At 35.5% G+C, this 24,418-nt stretch overlaps 1 protein-coding gene across 4 annotated transcripts in view; it reads right to left on the bottom strand.

The window, feature by feature from the left end:
* Positions 1 to 24,418, bottom strand: part of SYT14 (synaptotagmin 14) — an 88,992-nt gene that overhangs the window by 18,186 nt on the left and 46,388 nt on the right. For all 4 annotated transcript variants that reach the window (XM_048297177.1, XM_048297178.1, XM_048297179.1 and 1 more), the window contains 2 exons: positions 11,849 to 12,117; positions 9,511 to 9,960 (listed from right to left, as the gene is read on the bottom strand). In XM_048297177.1, the coding sequence (XP_048153134.1) occupies positions 9,511 to 9,960; positions 11,849 to 12,117 (719 nt within the window). The remainder of the gene's footprint in view (positions 1 to 9,510; positions 9,961 to 11,848; positions 12,118 to 24,418) is intronic.

The following is a 24,418-nucleotide window of genomic DNA, read 5'->3' as shown; positions in this document are numbered from 1 at the left end:
AACCTTTCCCATATATACCACAGGATACTACTTTGTAATAAAGTTAGTCTGATTTTATTTTATCAACACTCACAAGAATTGCTGCTTTCCACTGGATTGTAAAAGTAATACCTGTCATATCCTACAAAAATTTAATTACTAATTCTCCAAACTATTGTCCTTGATGACTTTTTTGCATATATTATCTGGTGAAGAAACATTACTTCTTAATAAATATAGAATAAAAACATTCCCATTAAGCAGGCTTTGTATTTTGTATGTTCCCATTGTACAAAAGTTGGCAATCAAAAAAAGAACACTCTTTTTTTCCCCTCATGCCAATGGACATATACACATAGAATGCATCATGGGAAACTTGAGAGGCATTTTCAATAGTGTTTTTCCCTCACCTCTTACAACATAATCATCTACTTGCATCCATGGTAATGTATGTAAAATGTATTTATTTGTCTTCCTTCCCCACAATTCCATGGAAACATGGTATTTGCTACTTACATATTCATCTCCTACTGTTCTTTTTCTATACCCTGAAGTTCTGCTTATAAATTCTGCTCTTAAGCCAACTGGAGTTAATGACAGGGAATAATGTGGCCATGCTCTGAAGGCAGTGAAAAGTTCATTTTCCTCAATGCACAGGTTAAAATCATGTCTCTGTAGGCTTACGAAACAAGAGCATCTGATTCTTTTGGCTTTTCAAAATACACACAGAAAAGATGAAACCTTGCTGACAATCCTTCAGCAACAAAAATCTGATTCACAGCATGTTACTTGTCAAAATGTCTCTCTCTAATTTTAAATGTTAATGTTATACCACTAATCCCTTAAAGAACTTTTTTGCACATTATTTTTTCTACTTCTGGATCAATACAACTGAGAGGTTAGGGAAAAAAATTCGAATCCTGGTAGGCAAAGGAAGGCCCTCAACCCAGGTGTCCAACAGCTTTTAGATAAAAGCATTCATCTCTCTCAGTCACCACCCCAGTGTTGAACCCTTAAGCTCCTGTTCCCCTCTGAGCTTGCTGAGGTGAGGAGAGCACCCAAGCCCCACAAGGGCTCCAGACCAGCGCTCAAGAGAGAAAACCAAACCTAGGGCCTCCACGTCCTTCACTAGTGCTTCATTCTGGCTTCAGCGCCAGTTATTTTATAAAAACACGTTTCAAAGCTAAAACACTGTTTAAAAAATATCCAGATCATTCCTGGGAAAGAGAACTTAAACCACCTGACAAACACAGCCCTGAAAACAGAGGGATGTAAAATAATAAGGAATGTCAAAATTTAAAGCCAGCTGTCCTGTACGGTGAAATTAAGAGAACGCATAGTTATCAGTATTTTGCCTTAAGCTTATAACCTGAACTTGCCAACATTGAAACATATAGCTTTAAGCATCTCACAAAGATTCAAGTTTAGGAAAGCACAATTATCTATGACAGGTAATTATTTGGGGTTTTTTGCTTAATAGCTTCCTTGAAGCATGTTCCAATTAAGTATAATGCGCATTTTTATTCATGTACTTAACACTTTACAGCATTACTTAGTCAACTTAAATCACAAACATGAAACTAAGTAGTCTAATAATCTTTCCATTATGCGACTTGATCTTAGGAAGAAAACATTTATTTTGGGTAGAATGGCAAGCTTTAAAAATTACCAGGCCTTCCTAGTCAAAAATTCCGATTTTAGCAAATAATTCCACTCAACATGAATGGTATTCACATCAAATTGATTGTTTTGATTATTAAAATACTATTAATGTAGTTGAAAATCAGATTATCTGAAATGATAATATTCCCATTTTTATCAAAAGCTTCTGCTCTACCCTATTTTTTTACTCTCAAGAGAAAAAACTTCTGGATACAAAATCCTAAAAACCACATTGTTTTCACACAGATGGAACACTGAAAAATTGAGCTCAAATAAAAATCCTTTGATTCACTAGATTCAAAGGACTAAAACCTTAAAAGTTCTATACACAGCTTTAATTTAACAAACCTCCTAAGATACATTATGACAGTACACAAATTTCCATTTCAAAATAATGTAAAATTAATTAGTTTAAATAAAAATTCAAATCTTTGTGGGCTTTCTATTAAGAATACTGTATTGATAAAGAAAGGTTTGGCTTCAAATTTTAAGACACAATAGTTTAACAGTAATATAAAAATAGCAAAATAAAATCTACATATTCTTCATAATGGCAAATCAAAACTCAACTTTTCTGAAAGATTTTGAATAAGTTCACAGAGAGATTTCTGTGTTGTGTTTCCAGTTCCATGAGAATTTGCTATTAGTACTTTGTGCCTAAAATTTTTTTAAATTATCAGCTCTGCAGAACAAAACATTACTTTTCTACTGAAAGGGAAACATTTTAAGTTTTCTATAACTTCTATTAGTCTGTATTGAAATTACACCTTTGGCAGATGACAAAAGGTCATCTCGTGGTTCCACAGATGTAACAGGCTTGAAATTTGCAGAGCAAACCCAAGCAGCAGTGAAGGCATTTGGAAAAGTACCTAGAAAGGAATTTATAGCATTTGCAAAAGTAGTGTTTTTACACTGCAGAAGTCCAGCAGCTTTTTATAGAGCCATGGGCCAGGGGAGGAAAAGAGGCAAGAGGCTTTTTACTATCGAATTCTGTTTTCTGAGATAAGACAGGTAGCATAAAGAAACATCCAAGCACTAAAAGCTGTTAGATATTTGTGTTAGCAATTTAGGTAAGAACATCTGACACAAAATGCAGACATTTTACCTGCATTCCTGATGAAGCTACACTAACAGCTCCCACCCGGATCCACTCACACCTCCCCCTCTCTTTACTCCCTGTCAAATATGTAACAGCATGGAGATGTTACTGTGGGACAGCTTCCAAGACCAGGCTTCTTTAAATGACAATGCTCTGTCCAGCTGGATTTGGTCTATGCTCATTGGGGAGATCAATGGTAAATAATTTCATTTTTCTCTTGATTATACCCTTTCAATCTGGGAAAAGAGAACGATTCAGCCATCAAACAGTAAGCAGAATTTATGAGTAGTCAATCTATGGAATAGTATTTGATTGCATAAACATACATGCAATTATTTTTCACAATGAACAAACCCATACCATTAACTGTACATTTAAAATGTATTTGTCAGGTAAACTCTTTGTGATTAACAATTGCTAGTGGTGCCCTTTTGATTTGCTCAGGTCACATTTAATCTCATGATCAGAGGACCACCAGGTGTTTCCAGTCGAAGGGATCTGCTTCAGTTCTTAGAGCTATCCTACACACCAAAAAGAAAGGGAACAGATAAGCTGGATTCTCCCGGGGCCATCTGACAGCTGATTAAGCCCAAAAGAAAGACGGGAGCTGTGAAAGATTCAGCTCAAGGTCAAATGATACAAAGGGCAAACCTGACAAGAGGCTGACACACTGTTACTAAAAGGATCCCTTGCTAAAGGCACCTTATGAACAGAAATGCTTATCTGATACCAAATACAGGCTGCTTGAATATACAAAAGAAGTGATTACCTGAAGATCCTCAAGTCTGAGAAATGAAGAACGCTAGTGAAGAAGATTTATGTTATACTGCAAAGCCCACCAGAACAATAAGAAGAATCATCCAGTAAATAAATCAAAAACTAATTCAAAAGTTCCACAACCATGTATGTTATGAATTTGCAGACTAGGTGACTTCATCTGTTTGTGCAAAATCTCTGATTAGGACTTCCCTCAACGGAAATAAATGGAAGGAAAATGGTGCACATGCTTTTGATGAAGGGTGCTCAAACCTGCAAACAGAACTGATTCTGTGTTTTTACCTTTTCTAGTTTTCTTGAAAGAACAGTAACAAATGTGAGAAGATACTTGTGTGTACATATACATGCAACAAGAAGAGTCAAAATTATAAGAAAACAAAATATTTGGGAAATTCAGCATCTCTAAGGGAAACAGAAATTTCACTTGGATTGATAAGTTAAAGAATGTACCTCCACTGAAAGAGTTGCTTGAGGAAGGTTTAAGCAGCAGCTCATAGTCTTTGAAAGTGGAAATTTCATACAAGGGACACCTTGATAATCTTTACTTTTAACTTCTAAAAAGTCACTTCTGGGAAATTTACAGTATGATTATTTTCCTTACTGCTCTTAGAAATCACAATCCAGGTTGAGGAGACCATACTTTTACTACAGAGAATGATAGTCTCAGAATCTCACAGTTACCTCACTTTTTTAGCTTTACATATTGATAAAGTTTCTCTATTTTATTTTTTTAAAGATGCTCAAAACTAGACATAGAATTCTAGATGTTTGCCACTGATGGACTGGCTTTTCTGACTAAGAGTAGTGCTCAAGAGGATTACTTTGAGTTAATCTAGAACAGTCATTCACAGCCTGTCATTTGACTGGAGGCACTTCAGAGACTGAAAAGCATCACTGTACACTCAAAATAGTAATATCATGTCTGAAACATAGCTTCCATTATTTCAAATATCAAAGACTGTAGGGACCAAAGTGAGTAAGTAACTTTTTGAAGCAACTCATTGATTAAAGGCAAAGCATACCTGTTTTTAAATTGTTATTTTACTGTGTGTGACCACGTGATGATTTTGAAAACTAGATTAAATTCTTTACATTGCTGACTTCAAAAAATTCTCTCGATATCCTACATTCAGGGTTACGGTATCAGATCTGGTTACCCATGTAGGAACTTGCTTCCCATTTGTTTATCAGCAAGGGAGTTGAAAGTCAATTTTTTCACTCCTAGCCACAGCACCGAGAGGAAATGGGCTGCTGCTTGCCAATACTGCCATGAAATGTTATGTGAGCAGCCAAACACAGAGAGAATGCTTTGTTTGCCAGGTACTGTCAAGTTCTCCTGTAGCCTCACCAACATTATCACCATTTTACAATCACCTAATAACTTTCTTCAAAGAAACTGCAGGAACCATCTTTCTTACTGTGTCAAAGGATCAATTCTGATTTTCTGTGTATTACTACCACTAACTCAGATGAATTGAGTAAGTTATTCCTGAGATAAAATGTGCTCAGGGTTTAAACACAATTTCCCCTTACTTTGATGGACATAATTTACACAAGCTAACCAAAAGCATTTATACATCATCACATAGGAACTGTTCATTTTAGGTAGAATTCCAGTTAAAATACCAAGAACAAAATATTTTGTCTTTTTGTTTCTTCCCTAGACAAGTCTTAGTCATTTCTTTCATTAGCAGCTGAAAGTATCCTACTGGTATTTAATAAAGCTCTGTTTATACATATGAGTTTTAGTATTTAGCCTTCCAAATACAGTCCTGGATAGATCATGCCATAAAAATACAGTAGTAAAGTCACTAGTAGTGGCTCTTATACTTTAAGAATTAGCACAAAACCTGACAGCTTGACTCTATAATGGGCAAGAATTCCCAAAAAAGAAATGCCACTCTGAAAGCCTTTATTCCTGCGGAGTTTATGAGCTGCTAAACATTACAAGGAATACTGAAGATATGCCACACATAAAGGGCAACATGAAATAAATGCCTTAAGCACAGTGCATAAAGCAGTGCACACTAGATGATTAACCATTGTCCTTATAGTGGAGAGAGTGCAAGTGTGTGTGCAAGAGTGAGCATCTTTATACACTGCATACATAAATGCCTTCACTCAAAAAAACTAATTAAAATAATTATCCAGACACTCTGGATATTTATAGTAAAGATGTACAAAATAATCTTTAAAACACCTATGATTGCCTACATGATCTGTTCTTTGTTATGGGGATCACACTGGGTGTTCAAAGTGCTAGAAATGGAGAATGCTAGAGAAAGACAGAAAAATAAATGGAATTCTTCCCACTAAACACCTTGCAATTTGATGATACATAATGAATGATTACTAGGTTTGCTTAGCAGCAAGAGGTATGTTTTGGTCACTCAAACGGTGCTTCCCAAATCAATCACAAAATACAAACCATGATTGATTGCTGTTATTCTACACCAAAGAGCAACCTATGGGATGGTAAAGTGGATTATGCGTGTTTCTTTGATCTTTTCCAAACAGATTTCACTCAATAAACTGCTTATATGTTTTTATAATCACAGCATACTGGAGGCTGTTTTTCACTGTCAGGAAAACTTCTGTGGGTGAGAAGAAAGAAGAGTAACTAAAAACAGGTCCACAGGGATTTCCTGAAGAGAAATAAACAGCTTTTCTAAACTTCAAGATGGGAGAAGAAAAATTTGTCTTCCGCTGTACTAAAGTGAAAATTTCTCTGAAAGCATCAACAAATATCTTCCTACACAAACTATACTCTCACAAAACCACAATGTACTTGCTAAAACCACACCTCTGCTATTAAACATTTGATGCAATGGACAATTTCTGTTAAATCTGAAAGGGACACAGTCTCAGATAACAGTGACAACTGCATTCTGCCCAACTCATATTGGTTTCACTGCTTCCTCCTCATTCAAACATACACTGAACTTGGGAGGAAACGTGTGATAAATAAGGGGGCTGGGGAGGAATTCCCTGTTACGTGGGAGAACTGCAGCAACACAGGACTGTTAAAGACAAATGGCAACGGGAGTGGGGATAATAGCTACTAATGCAAGACATTACACACAATGTGGGAAAGAGAGAAACAGGGTGAAATCTTAGGTGAAAATGGTATTTTGTGAATATATTTGTAAATTTGAAGCCATGTGTAGCTTTGAAACCTATTTAAGGAACATACTAGTGTCATGTCCTCACCACAACATGCACTTGTTCATTTTTTAACAATAACCAGAGACTTGCAGGCCCCACTCATGTAAGCATGTCACTGTGTTTGAAAGGCACTGAATTTGCTGATCTACCTTTAGCCAGATTCCCTTGTGTACAGCTTTAAGGTATCACTGAAAAAATACTGAAGTTCACAGGATACAAACTGTTCTTATACAGTCAGAAGGCACATGATTAATAAAATACATTAATATAATATCAGGCATAGACAGAAGGAAATAAAATACATTTCTGCAGAAGAGATTAGCACAGATATTTCAATGGATTAGGAAGTTTCAATGACAGAAGGTATATTTAATATACAAAATCCATATAATGAGAAGCAGTTGAAAAAATAGGACAACTGTCATGTGTCCAAGAAATTTCTTCATAAAAAGCTGTCACATATAAATACTTCTCAGCAACAAAACCCTCTGCAACTGAACAAGGCAAATTTAATTCCAAATGTACAATGTGCCTCATCATGGATCTTATAACTGCCAATATCCTTGAGCAACTGGATATCTCCAAATTCAAACAGCACTTACCTTCTCCTGTTAAATAACTCCTGCCTGACATTTATGATTAGTTGTACATAAAGATTGTTGGTTTATTCTAGCAAAAGGACAGTTGAAAAGGAATCCGATCAATGTGTATAAATATACCCAGAGGCAAACACCTGAGAAGGGTAGGAACTAATTAAGCTCAAGGCCGATGCTGGCACAAGAACAAATGGTAACAACTTGGCCATGAAGAAATTCAGGTTGCAAACAAAACGACCTGATGTTTTCAGATGAAAATTCACAATTTTGTGATCAAGATGAGCTGGCTGTTTTGAGTAACCAGGGCTTGAGCTCAAGAACGCAAGGATGCCCCCCACTTTCAGTCATATATCCTAAAAACACAATTAATTTTAACACTCCTGCAAAACAAATACATGTTAAATCCTGTAATAAATCTGCTCACTGAAAAACATTATATTGGCTATAAATGATAAGATAAAAATACCTATAAACTCGGAAGTGAATGAATTTCCAAAGGTTTAAAAACTGATTTGCGTAGTTCCAGAAGACCATGGATCCTCATTCAAGCTATCAAGAGTCAGAAGGATCCTTTCTGGCAATTCTGTTACAACAACAAACTCTGGAAGATCCCTTCACTTTCTACCAATACTCCTTATTCTTGTTCCAACCCCTAAAAACTGAGGAGTGAAAAATGCTGACACAACCATAACAGAAAATAAGTAACAACCTTATCATCTTTGATGCCTCATGGAACTTGTTTTCACTCTGCCTATCCCAAAAACTCAAGAAAATAATACTGAAAAATAACCAGTGCACATATGAGATACACCAATTAATCACAAGCCTGGCCCCTTCACTGCCCTGTTTCACTGACTTGGGTAAATTTTACATGAACCTACTGAAAACACATTAGTTAAGCACATACCTTTAGAATATTCAATGTTTTTTGTCATGGGGTGCTTTTTTCCAAACTGTGAAACTAGCAAACTCTTTGCTAAGAAAGTTTGCTCTAGAGAGGTGAACCATTTCATCCTTAGACTAGACTGATTTGTGCTTCTTAAGGAACTGTGAAAAATCTGGTCTATTGTGAGCTGATTCTCCATCAGATCCATGATTTAACCTCAGCTTTTACTAATAAATATATTTTTAGTCATTAAATAATACTACAGACTTTTATTTTGAGTCTTTGGCAATACTCATGTTCAACAGAAATGCCATTTAAATTGATCCAAACCTTTTTCCAAAACGCAGAACAAATTAATTGCTTTGATTCACCTAAAAAAATATTTTCCCTTCTTTCCCTTCTCCTCCTCTTTCTTTTATTGATTGTTTAAAAAAACGCCCATAAAACACATACAATGTCCAAATATGGATGTCCTTGATAATCATAAATTTTTTCCCCCAAAAGTTGCACACGCAACTCTTAAGCAAGGAACACTCAATACTCCTAGTCTAGGATGCCCAGATCACAGCATGACAAACATTCTCTTTCTGGACAAAGGCACAGTTAAATTCTCATAAAAGCAAAAAAGAAGATGGTGATCACTGCCAGTTTAGTGATCTTCTGTGCTTATAGATAATGGTACCTATGTTTATCCCTAATTACTGCTGCTTTGCTTTATTTAAAATATTATTTTGGGGGAACATAAAATCTTGTCCATCAGATAGGTCGTTCTTTTTCAGAAAAAATTCTTTTCAGTTTCAACTGCTTTTCCTTTCAGACTGAACCAGAAGTCAATTATTTCTAAGGTTCTAATGTGAAGTTATTAAAAATGGTTTTATACTCTCAAAATTCCTCTTTCCTATCTTTTTTTCTTTCTTTAAAGGAAAATACCTATTTGCAACCAAGACTTAATTGCAACAGATGGAGGGCATTTGCTAATATAGCTCCTTTTTGTTTTTCACTCTGGTGTGTTTTTAAATTGAAGTGCTGCAGGTGGTAAAGAAAAGAATATACTATTACATACATATACATATCTATACGCATGTATATGTGCATTCACCACTATATCCCTATCTATGGAGTGGAAATTTCTAAGCAATTAAAAGGAAAAATATGGGCAGCTTTTGCAGGTGGAAAGTGAATGCACTTACAGAAGCTCTAAGAAAATTATCATTGTGCTAACGCAGTGCTATGACTGTTCAAAAAACTGAGTGGATGTGATGACTCTATAAATATACACACTATTCTTACAGAATTCAGGACACTGTATCTCACTGCATTCTTATTCTGCCTCATTTAATACTCACAGGCAGACTGTAAGAAGGTTCCAGTATCACTGGCACTGACATCTTCCCTTGAAGATTCAATTTTGTTAAGTAAAAAATCTTTTCTCCCACAATCCTCTCTTTTTTCATGCGCCGTACACTGTACAGTCGAAAGCGAACTGCATAATTCCCAATCATCTCAGACTCGACGTGATTAAATTTGAATGTCTCTGTGAACACAGGGCACGGTCCCCGCTGGATGCTGGTTTTTGCTCTCTGCTTCTTTATAGGGAGAAGAACTAGGTGTACTTGCCACGAGCTTCCACCTGTCCTGCTGTATGTTGGAATGTCTGTGACAGCTGTCACTGTCACCAAAAGCTTCTGTTCCTGTGAGTCATAGTCAAAAGTCACATCCAGTGTGCCATATTTAGCTACTGGCTCAGGATCAAAAGGTTTAGGAAGCTGTGAAGATGATCCTCGAGCTGACATATCCTGAAGAAGAAGAAGAAAAAAAAAGGCAATTATTTATTTATTTATTGTATTCTATTATTAAATCTACCATGGAAATATAAGGCTTACTCTAGACAATATGAAGGCACTATGATCTTTTTGTTCATTTCATAAACAAGGTTATTAAGCACTGAATGCCCAAGGAGATGGCTAACTGGCAGTCAAGATGAAATCAAGATTTTACCTGGCCAATACCACCAAAATCCAGGAGCCAATCAGTCTGAACTCAGATTGAATTAAACTGTAATGATCTCTTCTTCTGTGCCTCACATGTTAAAAAGTATATACATTTGTTACAAGATAAAACCACCTTATTTTAGTGTGAGCATACACATATTTTAAAGCTAACCTATCACATTGCTTGAAGAGACAGCTAACAATTGAGAGCACAGTGAGATGCCAGCAAAGAATACACAAATTACAAACTTACTTGCACATGCAGCTCCTGTTGCAGTCCACAGGAGTTATATGAATATGCCAAAAATTATCATAGAAGCATAGAATCACAGAACAGTTTGGCTTGGAAGGGACCTTAAAGATCTTTCAGTTCCAACCCCCTTGCTACGGCCAAGGACGTCACTATCATGGCTTTATTCATGTAATTTTACTGGAACTGTAGAAGATGCATCTGTTTTGAACTCATCTTCTGAACTCTATGTAAACCACTAATATTGTGTTTTAATCTTAAAATTCAGATTTTTTACTGTCACTTCAAATTTTGGATAAAATACTGATCACCTATAACGTTACAACAGCTGGTTTGATAGGGATACTGAAACAGAAAACATTAATAAGTACCAGTCAACCTGCTGGTCATACAATAAATTATTCCAAGTATGTAAAATAAAGGTATTTCAAGTTTATCTTCACACTATCAAAGATAATGTTCATGTGAACAAACTGATGCCAAAACAAAGCCTTTTGGGCTAAGAAACATTCTTATTTTAACCTGGCTGCCACATAGCTGTGGGAATGCATTCCTCTAAAGGCTTCACTCCTGAAGTTTCGAGTGGCTATAAAAAAAGTTGGCAGCATTCTCAGCTCTTACTGAGTATTCTTACGTTAATGACTGGAGTGACACAAAATGGGAAGACCCCGCAGCTGGGCCTTCCAAATCTTGCACCAACACCCCAGGTACACAGCATCAACTTACCAGCAGGTCTACTAAGACAGAAACATCAGGACTGAACTCTAACACGCACTTCAAAACTTCAGGTAGCAACAAAAGACAGATTTGTACCAAAAGGAGGCTCTTCTGCACATGGCATCACTAATTAGACTTACCCATAGATGTCAGTGCAGTAACTGGTTGTTAAAGACATTTCAATGAAATATGTGTCAGAAAAGATGATTTCTTCACAGAAAAAAAGAATATATATATATATATATATATCATTAGAGTTTATAGAAGAAAATAGGAAAATTAAGTGGCCCAAATCACTATACCACATTAATAACTGAAAAAAAAAATCTTTGTAATTTTTTTTTTCCTTTTTCTTTTTTTCATACAACTTGTTTTACATTATGGAGTGTTCAGTTTGAAAAAGCATTAACAGAACTTTTCTTTTATTTGGGTTATCTGAAAAATCATGGGGAAGAATTTTGGCTGCAGTCCTTATAGGGTGATGAAATTTTCTGACTGGTTTAAAATGGTTTAAATAATAATTCGCTCTCACTGCGAGCTGGTTGGAAAGTTAAGGTGCCATAAAGATAGCTACAGCAATCTGAACAATCTGAAATCCTATGGTCGTATTTTCTGACAAACTCTTTTTTTTTTAATGAAACGAGCTGCAATATTAGTGCCCATATAACTGTGCACTGATCTTTAGATTAAAAAAGTGCTTCACCACACTCAACTATTTTCATTTACCTCTGGACTAAGAACCGCTGTGCTATCACTCGGAACATCCTCCTCGTATCCTTTGTTATGAAAGCTTTCTATTTCATGTCCTGTGCTTCCCTCACTTGGGCATTTATATGAACATCTTGGACTGTTGCTACACTGGGAATATTCGCATTTGCTGTCTCCAACTTCAGAAGGCGTACAGGAAAGATGAGGAGAACCACTGTCATCCTGGTACGGAGGCGGCTGCAGTTCATCCAGCGGAGGTGTTCTTCTCATCCTCTGAATGCAGTTTGCTGAGAATAAGTAAAAATGCTTTACTTACTTTCTGATAATTTACTGTTCAAACAGTTCGGTGGAAAATGTAAATCTAAATGACTGGACAGAGAATTTAAAAATCTATGCATGTCTTTTTTTTAAATTTACATTTCAAATCAGATGACAAATGCTACTGAAAAAAAAATTGTTAAAAAACAGAAATGAGTGATCTCTCAGATGAAAGAAATTCAGATAAAAGCAAAGTTTTAAGTGTATAGTCAGAATGGATTGTGCAAACCACATGTAAATAAATATAGCACGGATATGATATGACAAAAATTCTAGGCTTGAATTTCAGTGATGCTTACCTTGCAAAAACCTTTGGATATCTTAAGTCAGATTCTGTGCAGATGGAATGTAGGCCAATTATGGAAACAAAATGCACTCCCTAAAGCCACTATATCAAGCTGATTACCTCCCATGCAGTTGCCCACCAGGGAGATACTAAATTAAACTCAGAAGACAAGTAAGGTACTAATAAAGGCAGCCTTTCACACAAGTGAACTCTGCTCACCAGTGAATTTTAAAAGTCAAGCAGTGTCTCAGATTCTTTATTACTCGTTATGGACAGCTAAAGGGTATGTATGCAGTGTTTGGAAGTTACATACTACATCTAGTCACTAAAGACAGTGGAAAAAGGATCATGACTAATTTGTGCTTGTGATGAACACTTGATGCTGACCATCTTTGCTTTTCACACTAGATAGATAGATACAAATGTGGTTATACGTCGCCTCAGAAAATAAACCTGATGCATGGCTAAAGACATAGTAAGTTAATTCAAAATAATTACATTTCAATTCTTTATCTCATATTTTACTATGCAGCATTACACAGTTGAACAGAATTGGGAAAAGACAGCAAGGTGTGCAGCAGCTGAAATGAAAGGAATATAAAGGACAGGTAAAGAACTGTCTCATATTTTGTTTACATTTTCTGTAGAGGTTTTAATGAAGATTTCAATGCCCCTGACATAAAGAATTACCTTACACATAAAAATTTCAAAGCAAAAATATTTCCTGGTGTCAAACATACCATTTCACTCACAGAAAAATCTACCAAACAAGCTAGTCAAAGAAAATATTAACTGGGGAATGCAGGGCTCTTCTCTATTTCAACAGTTCCTGAAAGAACTGTAGCAAACAAGTAATTAAAACACTCCTACAAGATGAAACCACTGTCAGGAACCTTCTTGTCTCTGATGAGAGCCAGCCTAACATTCAGAGTGATTCCAAAATACTGTTCCAGCACTCCTGGAAAAGGTCTTCTGCTGTTAGTCAGCCAGCGCTACTAATTCTTGAAACTCCACTCCCACAGGGCTGGAAAGCAAAACAGACAGCAGGGAATCCTATACTTGAATTGTAGTCATGTGTCTAGCAGATAAACATAAAATCTTACCTATGACTATTAGATAACTTGTGCTCATGAAACTAGATAGACATGATTTTAGAATCTAAACTGATATTTTAATAATAATAAAATAAAAATATATATAATTTGACTCTCTATACCATGAAAACTGGACTTCCTTGTCATAATTTATGTAATTAAATATTCTAGAAAATTCAGAGCAACACCATTTCTGCTCGTTATTGCCAAAAGGCAACAAACAGCATTAAATGAGACAGTAACCACCATGCAGCCCTGACTGAATTTCTTTCTGTTCACTTGTCATCAAGTCTGCTACGAATTTTTAACACCCAGATTTTCCATAGTCTAATGAAATGAAAGCCTGTCCAGGTAACTGTCAACACCATTATTGTCTTACATGAGTAAATAAATGATGGTGTGACTCACTTTTTTCACTTTGATGAACCCCATTATATATCCCTATGAGAAAACTGTACAAGCCGTGTGACAGAAAAAGTGCTTTTAATGTAGGCGTGGAAGAAGTGAAGACAAAATTCTTATTAACCAGCTGTGATTCAAAAATCTCAGAAAAAGCTAAAACACCGGGGCAGGTTTTAACTACATATTTTTCAAATTTCAGTTTAACAAACTGAAATTGCATGTAAATTCTTAAAACAAATATCTGGGATTAAAAATCTAGGGATATCTCTGTCCAGAGAGATATAAACTGGTTTTGAACAGCTTTCTCTACATAAAAAAAATGTCAAAGTTTTCAAATTAATTCTCAAGGTGAAAATATCTCATTTTCATTTCTCCCTCCCCACAGTAAATGATGCAATAAAATGTTTGGGGTTTTTTTTTTTTTGTTACGGCTCTTTGAAAACCATGAAGATTTGAATTACATTGAGACATTCTAATGACTAATGGTATCAAAGCCAAATGATATCACAGACAGAAGTGAATACAGCAATATCAAATATCTGATCCTGGGTATTTGCCTTAAAAATTACTCAGAAGTAGCAACTAACTTTGACAATCTGTCAACAAAATTTTGCATATGTATCAAAGCTTAAAATACAAAGCCACTGTTACTGCTTGCTGGCTTATCAATATGATTGTATTGGAGAAAAACATTCAGAGCTGAAAGGAAAGCATGATCTGAAGTGTGTGCAAATTTACACATGAAACCTCTGTGTGTAACATACCTTGTACCTTTTATTTAAGGTGTAAATTTCAGCCACAGCTATGCGTACTTCTGTACTGTGACAAAGCCAAAGAACACCTGCCAAAGACCACGGAATGTGGCTAAAAACATCTGCTAAAGAGTTACAAGCAAATGGTTACAATGAAAAACTAAAATCATTGCATTGCTTCTATGCAAGTTTCAAATCACATAGAAAATAATTTCTGTAAATTAATTTGTAAATGAAATTAATCATACTAAATGACCACATCACCTCGGACTAGTAGACAGGGTGAAAAACAAGCCAGCATATGTCCCAAAAGTGGAAGCAAGCTACAATCACAGAGAAATCAAATCCTGTTTAGTCTGAGGTTCCTACCAGCCAGAAAATGTCATAACACAGGAAAGACAAATAGAAAGAAAGGCCTCACATTCAGTTCTCCACCAAAGTATGCGAAAATACTTGGCATTCTCATGATATGAGTGAAACTAAATTTGTTTAGTAACAAGTATTTGGTAAATTATAAATTGAGAATACAGTGTATTGGTGTCAATAGGAAGATTTGAATAAACTCTTTTTAAAGCGTTAACTGCTTTAATGAAAGTTTTCATCCTCCCTTAGCCAACTGGGAAAACACTCACTTAGTGGTGATAGTAAGGACCTTGCTTAAGAGCTAAAGAAACCCAAACCGTAAGTGAAATACCTGACAAACATGAGTAGCTTAGCATTTTGCTGGTACACTCAGAAATTACAGCATATGAACTGTCACTAGCACATTTAAGTCAGAAGCATATTTATATCTTCTTTTTAGTACTGTTTGTTAAACAATGAAGGTTCACCTGTTTTCATAAGCCCTTGTAGGACACATTGCAAGTTAAAGGGGGATGATACATGCCTTGCCATCAACTTCACGAGACTCTCAAGTTAAATGTGACATAGCAGACTAGGCCAAACTGAGCATTTCTGGAACATACAATTGATAACTATGAGAAAATACAGAAAATTTTCAGTAATTTGGCTGTGTGGAATCAAAGTTTAAAGATGCAGAAGTTTATAACAAGAAATGCTCAAGGTTTTCAGTTACTACTTGAACTTGCTGCTTCCAATGCTGCTCATTTCTCCTCTCTGTGCTGGTCTCTCATGGACCATGCTAGGCTGCACATAGCACCATGCAGCTGGTGATGTCCTCTTCCATGTTTACAGTGTTTAGACTTTCCTATTGTAATTATTTTTCCCAAAGGTTCACAGCAGCAGCACCAACCCAGCCTCCCTTAGCCCATATTTCCTGAGTGATTCCAAGAACACCCATCTCTTAACATGGAAAAAGAAACTACCCTTGTGCCTTTCATTCCCCTGTCTCATAAGCCATCATTAACTACACTTCTGCAGCTTCGAGTTTCTCATGTACAGACCTTCTTCAAAAATTCACACTGTTGTGGGAGGCAAGAGTACCACAACACCCCTATTGGAATCTGGCTTCCAGTTACTTTAAAATAAATAATCACTACATAAATCAGTAATTTTTGCAAGTCACATTTTGTAATTGTAAGAGTATCTTCATACTCAAATGAAATACCTTTCTCTAATATATCTCTGCTCACACTGCTACATAATTATTTATTTTTTAATCAAACGTAAATTTCAAGTTTTCAAGCCTTCAAGGGGTTCTATGTAAATGTTAAGACAATTTAAATAAAACATAAAATGAAATACATGTTTAAAAATTAAAGAAACCTTTTTTATTCTGAATGATTAAATACCTTTAGAGATTTCTGATAGGCAGCACAGACAGTCCAAATGGAATTTTCATGTTTGAACTTTTCTACCATCCAAAAATATTATGTTGACTGAATTACCCCACATTACAGGGAGTATAAAATATAAACATTAAATATTGAATGAAACCTCAGGCCTCTCCTTCCTTTAAAATTAAAAGCTTACATGCATTTTTGTGAGGACAAAACCCAAATTATTTCACAGAACAACAAATTATCTTGGCATTACTCTATTTCTTTTCCAAAAGAATTATGGCATGAGTCATGCCTAATGAAAAAAGAGAAATATAGGAGTGGTAAGGGGTCATTATGGACAACAGAAAAAAATTCTTTCTTTTTGCATTTGCCACATTTTAGACTTCTATTCACAGTTGAACTACCTTCTACATTAGGCAATTCACCAGTAAACAAGAAAAAATACTGTAGCTGTTTGATTGGGTTTTTTCTTTCCAATAAAAGACAACTCTGTTCCCTAAGATTTAGAAAATTCCATACAGTATGAGCTTAATCCCAGCCCTGTGGAAATCAAAACAGCGTTGCTGTCATTTACACCTGAGCTCACATGAAGCTCTTAGCACTGCATTTTCCTCACCCTCTCAAGCTAATGCTACTGGCCATTCATGTAGTGAAAAGGTTCTCTTTTGGTTTTAAATAATAGTAATTCAAAATGATAGAATTAGCTTTATGTCCAGTCCTTAAAACTTCACTTTTCTTCCACAGGAAAAGGTCTAAGACCAACTGAAGTAACTGAAACACACGTAGTATTTTTTTTTTTTTACTGAATCTGTTTACATCTTGAGCCTGTAGAACTACAGCGTGTGTGTTTTTCCCTAAAAAATAAATTTGCTCTTTGCTCTCTGCACTTACTAGAGCACTTCTTATTTGTAAGAATTTATGGTCTGTTTTACAGAGCAATACAGAAAAGCCCAGCACTGGTGAAAAAAAATCACTTTCCAAAATTAGCCCCATTTATAACATTTTAACTACAAATACATTATTAAAAGCATTATCGTGAACTAGCTGTCAAAGACATTCTTTTGTTTCCTTCCCAAATATTTTGGTCGTCTTTCAATGAAAATTATACATTACCATCTATTGAATTAATTTGTTTTCAATTTAAGTATCATTCTCTGGTTCCTTATACAGCATTGATATTAATTTGAATAAGAAGGAGTTCTGCTACCTGGTTCTGTATTTCTGCTTTTCAGTAGTCCAAAATACCTCTAAATAATGCTTAAACCTAATGGTTCAATATTTTAATTTTTTATTGATGTGAATATCAATGCATCAAGCTCCAGAACACTTTGTTTTTACATTTAAAACCTCTTATTTTCTGAGACTCTGTCTAGCTCTAAAGCTTTTTGAAAGCTGTGATCTTTAAGAAGTGAAATTGTTTGTTTTCCCTTCCATAATTATATTTCCTTAGGTAAAGCATATGTTCTAAGTATGTCCATTCAGGTAGAAAATTATATTTTCTGTTCCATTTAGATGCTGGCTACACTTTTACTGTTTTTGTAAGCAGCCAACTTTCTTTACACTACTTTTCAGATCACTATGTCGGCTAACTTCATAAATAAACAGGTATCCCTATGCACCTCTGCTCACTGTTTGTTTTTTCCAAGTTACCAAAATTGTTAGAAAAATATCACTTCCAAAAAGGTAACAAGTTAAATGCATTCACAGGATCTTCCTTTTACTTATCCTTCCCTCTTTTAAAATATGCTAGAAGTCCTGCCTGCTGAGAGTGATTGACAACCAGCTTTGAAATCTTAGGAGTATCTTGGTGACAAGGAAATGCCTTTTATCATCTCTGCGAAAATTCTCCCAAATTCGGCTCTCTCACCAGCGTTTATGGATGCTTAAGGGAAATTCAGAGCTTAACAGCTAAAAGCTTTGAAAACTCCCCCCCCACTGTAAACCATTCCAGGCCCCTGAGACCCCCCCATTTTTCACCAATGTGTGCACAGTAGCATCCCCCTTGTACCTCTAGACAGCAGCAGCAGGATGTGGGCTTAGGAAATATTTTCCTGTCATGGTTATACTTCTTTTGAGTACAATTACCACCTTAAATTAAAGCTCAAATTCCAGTCCAGTTTAATTCTACTACAGCTGTGGTATTAAGCACAGGAGTTGAGCAGCAACAAAGTGCTGAAAAGGTGAAAAAGATCCCATAGAGGTCTAGAATCAATTCCCGGTGAAGTATGGTAACACACAGCTAATATCCCTGTAATGCTCCTGTTCTCAGTCTGTTCAGTCTCAAATGAGGAAACAAAGCATGATTAGAAAGCAAGATTGATGTGTTGTGTGGATCATTTTCTTGAGCATTTTAATGTTTTTGCAGGTCATTTCAGGCACATTTGGTTTTACATTTGACAAAAATAAAAAAACCCAGAGTTTTCTAAGCTATACAAAACACCCCTTTTAAGATCTTAATTAATTTACTGATATAAACAAGACCCATTCAGCAGTATATACAGTACTTACAGTACTTAACTATCAGAATTCCATCATTCTTTTCTCCATACTTTTATTTTAAATAAAATAAAAATACTTCCCTTATTGAGAATTCCTTCTGCAACTTAAAATGCAGTAATTTCCATGGTTTCTTAAAAACACCTTTACCCTGGTAGCTGTGTTTTGCAATTAAAAAAAAAAAAAAGTGTCAAGTTCCCAACCATTTTAGCTTTCTATTTATTACTTAACCCTAACTGGTGAAAATAAACCATGAAAGATACTCTCATCAAGAACTGCTTCCAGAATAGGAACATAAAGCTTGATTCCTTTGCCTCATTTTCCCAGCAATTTTGAGTGCAAAGGATGCTCTGTTGGAGTGAGCCACTAACAAAGCAGCACTACAAGGATTATGCATGAAACATTTCAGTAGGGCATAAGTTAAATTTTCTGCCCATCTACTTCAGCTAGCTATATGATCATAATTTGGCTATCTCACAGCTGTTAATATATATATAAGCGAAATATATATTATGGTGGATAATAGTAGTATTATAATAGTAGAAGTTAACATTTGGCATTTTACAGACAGAGAACTGAAGTACAGGGTAAAAAAGAGATAATAAAGATTGCTGTGAATCTACCTCAGAAGTGCTCCTCATCACAGAAAGCTTTCAGAGAAGTGTGGAACAGAAAAACAGAAACCAAGTATTTTACGACTAGTACTCTAGCCATCTCTTCTGTTGGTTTTTGGGGGTTTGGTTTTGTTTGTTTTTAAATTTTTATTTATTTAGACTTCAAGCTTTTACATTATTATTAATCTAAAATTCACTTTAAATTAATACCACCACCAACATGAAAAACTCCCATATATATGCCCCCACAGAATTTTCCAATACCATCAGCTTTGCAGTGGAAGAGAAGGAACAGAAAATAAAAAATAAAATATGCAGGTAGGAAAAAAAGTACAGGGAATAAGGAAAAAAGGCAAAAGGAGAAAGTAGTGCAATGATTCAGAAAAAAAAAGAGGTTTGTTGTCAAATGAACAAAGAAAAGAAATAAAGGGAGAGAAGTTTAGTAGATCTGTACAGAAAATGAGAAAAAGGGCAAAGAGAGAAAGAACAGACAAGATGCAAGCAGGAATGAAAAAATACAAACAGGTAAAATAAAGCAAAAATTACAGAGGAAGAAAGGTGGAGGAACGGGAAAATAAAAAAAAAAAATATGACATGCGAAAAAGTAGTTCAGATCTGAGAAAAAAGCAATGTCAACAGAGCAAAGAGATAAAAGAGAAATCAGTGATGTCTGATGGGTGGGAATATCCATATTTGTAGGTGAAAATCTGCACAACCTAGAGAATACAGCTAGTTACATTCCAGGAGAGGCAAGACACTTCCCACAATAAGCATTTATTTTTACATTTATATTTTAGATTGTTATTTTTCCTTTAGGTGGGAAGACAGTGGTAATTATTTATTCAGATCCTAGAATTCCAAAGGACCTTGATTTCTCTTATCTATTCACGCACTTTCTCTCCTTCTCTACTTGACACACTGGCTCCGTGACTTGCTCTAATGAAATGGACTGTCTTTCCTGCAGTAATTAAAGTATTTCTGTAAAAAGCATTCTAGAAAAATCAGATTTGTTTTGCTTTGTTTTGAAACAGCTCTCATAACTTTACCAAATAAAAAGCAGGTAAGAACCCAGAAAAAAATCTACTATGATCTCAGTTTGCAGGATCACCTAACAGGTCAGTAACAGAAGACAATTGTCTATGTATGGTCAAGAACTCCTTTAAAACCTTTTAGATATTAGTGTCTGTAGAAAGTACGCTTAGGAATGGTTCTGGTATCATTTACAGAGCCAACTCTCCAGAAAAAGAAAGGCAAAATAGACACTGTGAAATCACCGGAAATGGATATGCTTCGAAACCAAGGTATCTTTCCTTCACACACCCAGTAAGAGGGCTAAGAATTCACAGAAAAGGCACAGATTAAGCAGCAGGGAGCATGTCAGTCTGTTCTGCTCACTCCAGCAAGGCCTCAAACAAGTTTCTCCAGGCATAAAGAAACACAATTATTCAAAAGTAAATTTCTTGCACTTCTTTGAGGAGCTTCTGAGACCTCCCACTGTCACAGATGAGCTGCTTTACTAGGCTTACAAGTAATGTATGATGTAGGTGTTGCTATGTTTCCATAGTTGTCATACAATTCACAAAATAGGTAATTTTCTGCATTTTGACAAGACTAAATGAGTATGAGTCTGGCTGGTAAAGATATTTTCATTCAGCCACAGCGCCAGCCATAAGAGCTAAGCAAGAGCTTATGAGGATGAGAAACCTGTGGCCAAGCTGCAAAAGGGCTCCTAAGACCTACAGCCTGATGCTTCAGCCCACAGTAAAGAGCAGGAGAGGAACTGGTCCTCCATGTCATCCACCCAAACAAACAACAGCTGAACAATCAGGGATCAGTCATTCTCAACACAGTGAACTTCCCAAAACACTATCTGGAAAATTGTGTTGTCATGGTCTTACACTCACAATAATAAACCTACTAGCCATTGGGACAGAGTGAAAATATGCCTATCCATCAAAATTTTTTTCTCATAGACCTTTCTTATACTAGTAAAAATTTATATACCTAATTTGAAATTACTGTTTGATGCTGCTTGCCGAATAAGAGACTTAAAGGTGGTGCACAGCAGTTAATTAGTAATCAAAGTCTGACAGCTACAGCTGCAAAATGTTTGTATGATAATTTCAAAATTGAAAATTATTTATTTCACTCTACATGAAATTAGTGTACACTCATTAGAAAGTCAGCGATTATCCTGAAAGTACTACAGGAACATTTCGGTAGCTGTGCTACAGCAGCAGAAAGGGTACAACACATGTCTTCAGGCCAATAACCATCACACCCTTCCTAGTAATTTGGGGTGAGTGAAGTTTTTAGATCTTAGCAATACAGTTGAAAACATATTCAGCAGAATGATGTTTAACACAGTTCACAATCAGAACGTTGCTGCATCCTGCATTAAATACATATCACCTACCAGCATAGCACTTCCATTGTTAGAAACAAACAAACTAAACCACCAACCAGCCAAAAAAACACAAAAAAACCCCCAAAACCCCACCACTACCATCACTAAAAAAACAACCCTGAACCCAATCCCAAAGAAACATATAATACAAGAGCAAAAGAGATCCAGAATACTTTGCTAACTGGTGACAGCCTACTGTAGCGTCATTGAAATTTTTATTTCAACAAAATGAACATGTCAAGACATATATTTTTAGGTTAAAGGCATCCTAAAAATAGTTTACACACACACAGATATATATGTAAACACACATATATACATACACACACACCCCCATGGCCATGTACCAGTAACAGAAACCATTTAAGGTTTATGAAATATTAAATATAATTAAGATTACAGTGAAGAAGTAATGTGCATTACAAAATGCCGATGTTAGACAGCAAATATTGACCTTTAAAATTTAACAAATGAAAAGAGCCTTAATTTGCCTGTTATTCAAACTTTAACAATAAGTATGATAGCTTAGATAGCAAAAAGAAAAAAAAAACCCCAACCACAACCCTACAGCATTTGCCATCACTTCACATTAACATTTTGACCAGTCAACAATTCAGCAGTGATGAAATGTGCAGTTTGATTCAAAGTAAGACAAGGCTATTTAAATAACTCAAAATAAGAAATGGTTATTGAAACATTAGAATTTTGATAAGCGATCACAGCTGCACTAGAATTAGTTTCTATAGCAACAGAGGAAATAATGTGGAGAATTGCACTGCAATACAAGATGGATTCCTTACAAACACTGATGTTCAAATAGAAAACTTTAAAATTATTCACTGTATTAAAATATTTTTATTAAAATGGTTATTCAAATATCCTATATCTTGTCCTTCAAACATTGCTCTATTTTTGTTCTCTGGTATTCAATTCTAGTCCATCCATTCAAGTTTTCACACTTTTCCCCATTGCTTACCTTCCTATTTAAAATTAATTAAAGTGATTTATTCTGAAAAATACTGGATCTTTAACCTCAAATTAATCTGCATTTTCAACGATTTGTTTGTTATCCCTACATAGAAGCACACATTACATTTATTTTCCAGCAGTGCCCTTGTGAGACAGGAGAGAATGCTTTGCACATGCTATTCATAAGAAGCTGCATCACAGCCATGAGAATTAACATCACTATGGAACTTCAGAAACTTACAGTCATATGAGACTTGCAGGAGCTTTTATCAGTGTGCACTCTCATGTCCTAAGCATGATTAAGAAACCATTGCAAACCTATTAGTATTCATGGACTGAGTACCCATAAGATGGTAAGATAAAAGCCTTTCATCTGAGCACATCTTTAGATTTCAAGTGTTGCTCATTTCTAATACCAAGAATTATTGTTTCATTGCATCATCCCTGATTCCAGCTATTTTTGGCAACTAATTAAAAGCATATGCCTGAACCTTTTATGTATTTTGCCCTTATAATGAGACCTATTACTCTGGCTTATTCCATCCTTTTGAGTTCCAAAGTATCTTTCGAGTTACCATGGATACAAGTGATATGCATTCTCCCACAACTGCTTTGTGTGCCTTATCGAACACCAGAAAACTGGCACAGTAGGAATCTGAGCTATCTATACAGGATGAATATCCAACCCCTTCAAGAGTTTGTCTTCCTCTCCCCCCTTCAAAAAAAATAAATTAAAGTATGCCATATACTGCCATTTGTAATGAAATAAAAAAGCGGGTTCTTTTCTATCTGAAATCCAGTACTTTTGCTCAAGGAAAACAAAAAAAGGTACAGACATAAATTAATTAAATCTGATCAACACTGAAACAGTGTTAAAATGGAAATGGGAGTACACAGAATCATTCTGAGTTTGCTGTTTATTGTGAGTCAATAGAGTTTAAGTGTTTCTACATCAATATATCCACAGAAGATGTAAAACACGGCAAATCTCGACGAGCATTTCTGAAAGGAGTTGCAGAAACATTGCATGCAACTCTGAGATTATGCATAAACTAGAGTAAATAGAACTCCCCTAAACTCTCTCTTTATACCAATTTCTTATGGACATTTTCAAATGCAGATTGCTTTCCAACAAGCTGGCAATAATTTGTACTAATTCAGCGTAGAAGAGGGCAGTTAAACTGATTTTTCCCATTATGTTTTTGTATTCTGACCTCTTCTTAAAAACAAAAGACTCTCACTGAGACAGCAAAATTTACACAGTATTCAAAAACCAAGTGCTGATAGCATAATCTGAATTTATGTGTGAAAAGTAAAGGGGAATACCAGAAGGAAAAATAAATTATTGTAGTATGAACTTGTTAGAGACTCAGAACTGTCTCCCAACTTTCAATGCATTAAATCATTGGAAAGACATCAACTGCATACATGAGTCTCGTGATAGCAACTAAGAGCAAGAAAGACAGTGAAGAATGAGTAGACAAATGCTGCTCTTGCCTCTTTTCCTC

Source organism: Corvus hawaiiensis, chromosome 3 (assembly GCF_020740725.1).
Source record: "Corvus hawaiiensis isolate bCorHaw1 chromosome 3, bCorHaw1.pri.cur, whole genome shotgun sequence".
In the NCBI taxonomy this organism is placed as follows: domain Eukaryota; kingdom Metazoa; phylum Chordata; class Aves; order Passeriformes; family Corvidae; genus Corvus; species Corvus hawaiiensis.
The sequence above is the reverse complement of the archived record's forward strand: the minus strand, read 5'-3'. Positions and strand labels throughout refer to the sequence as shown.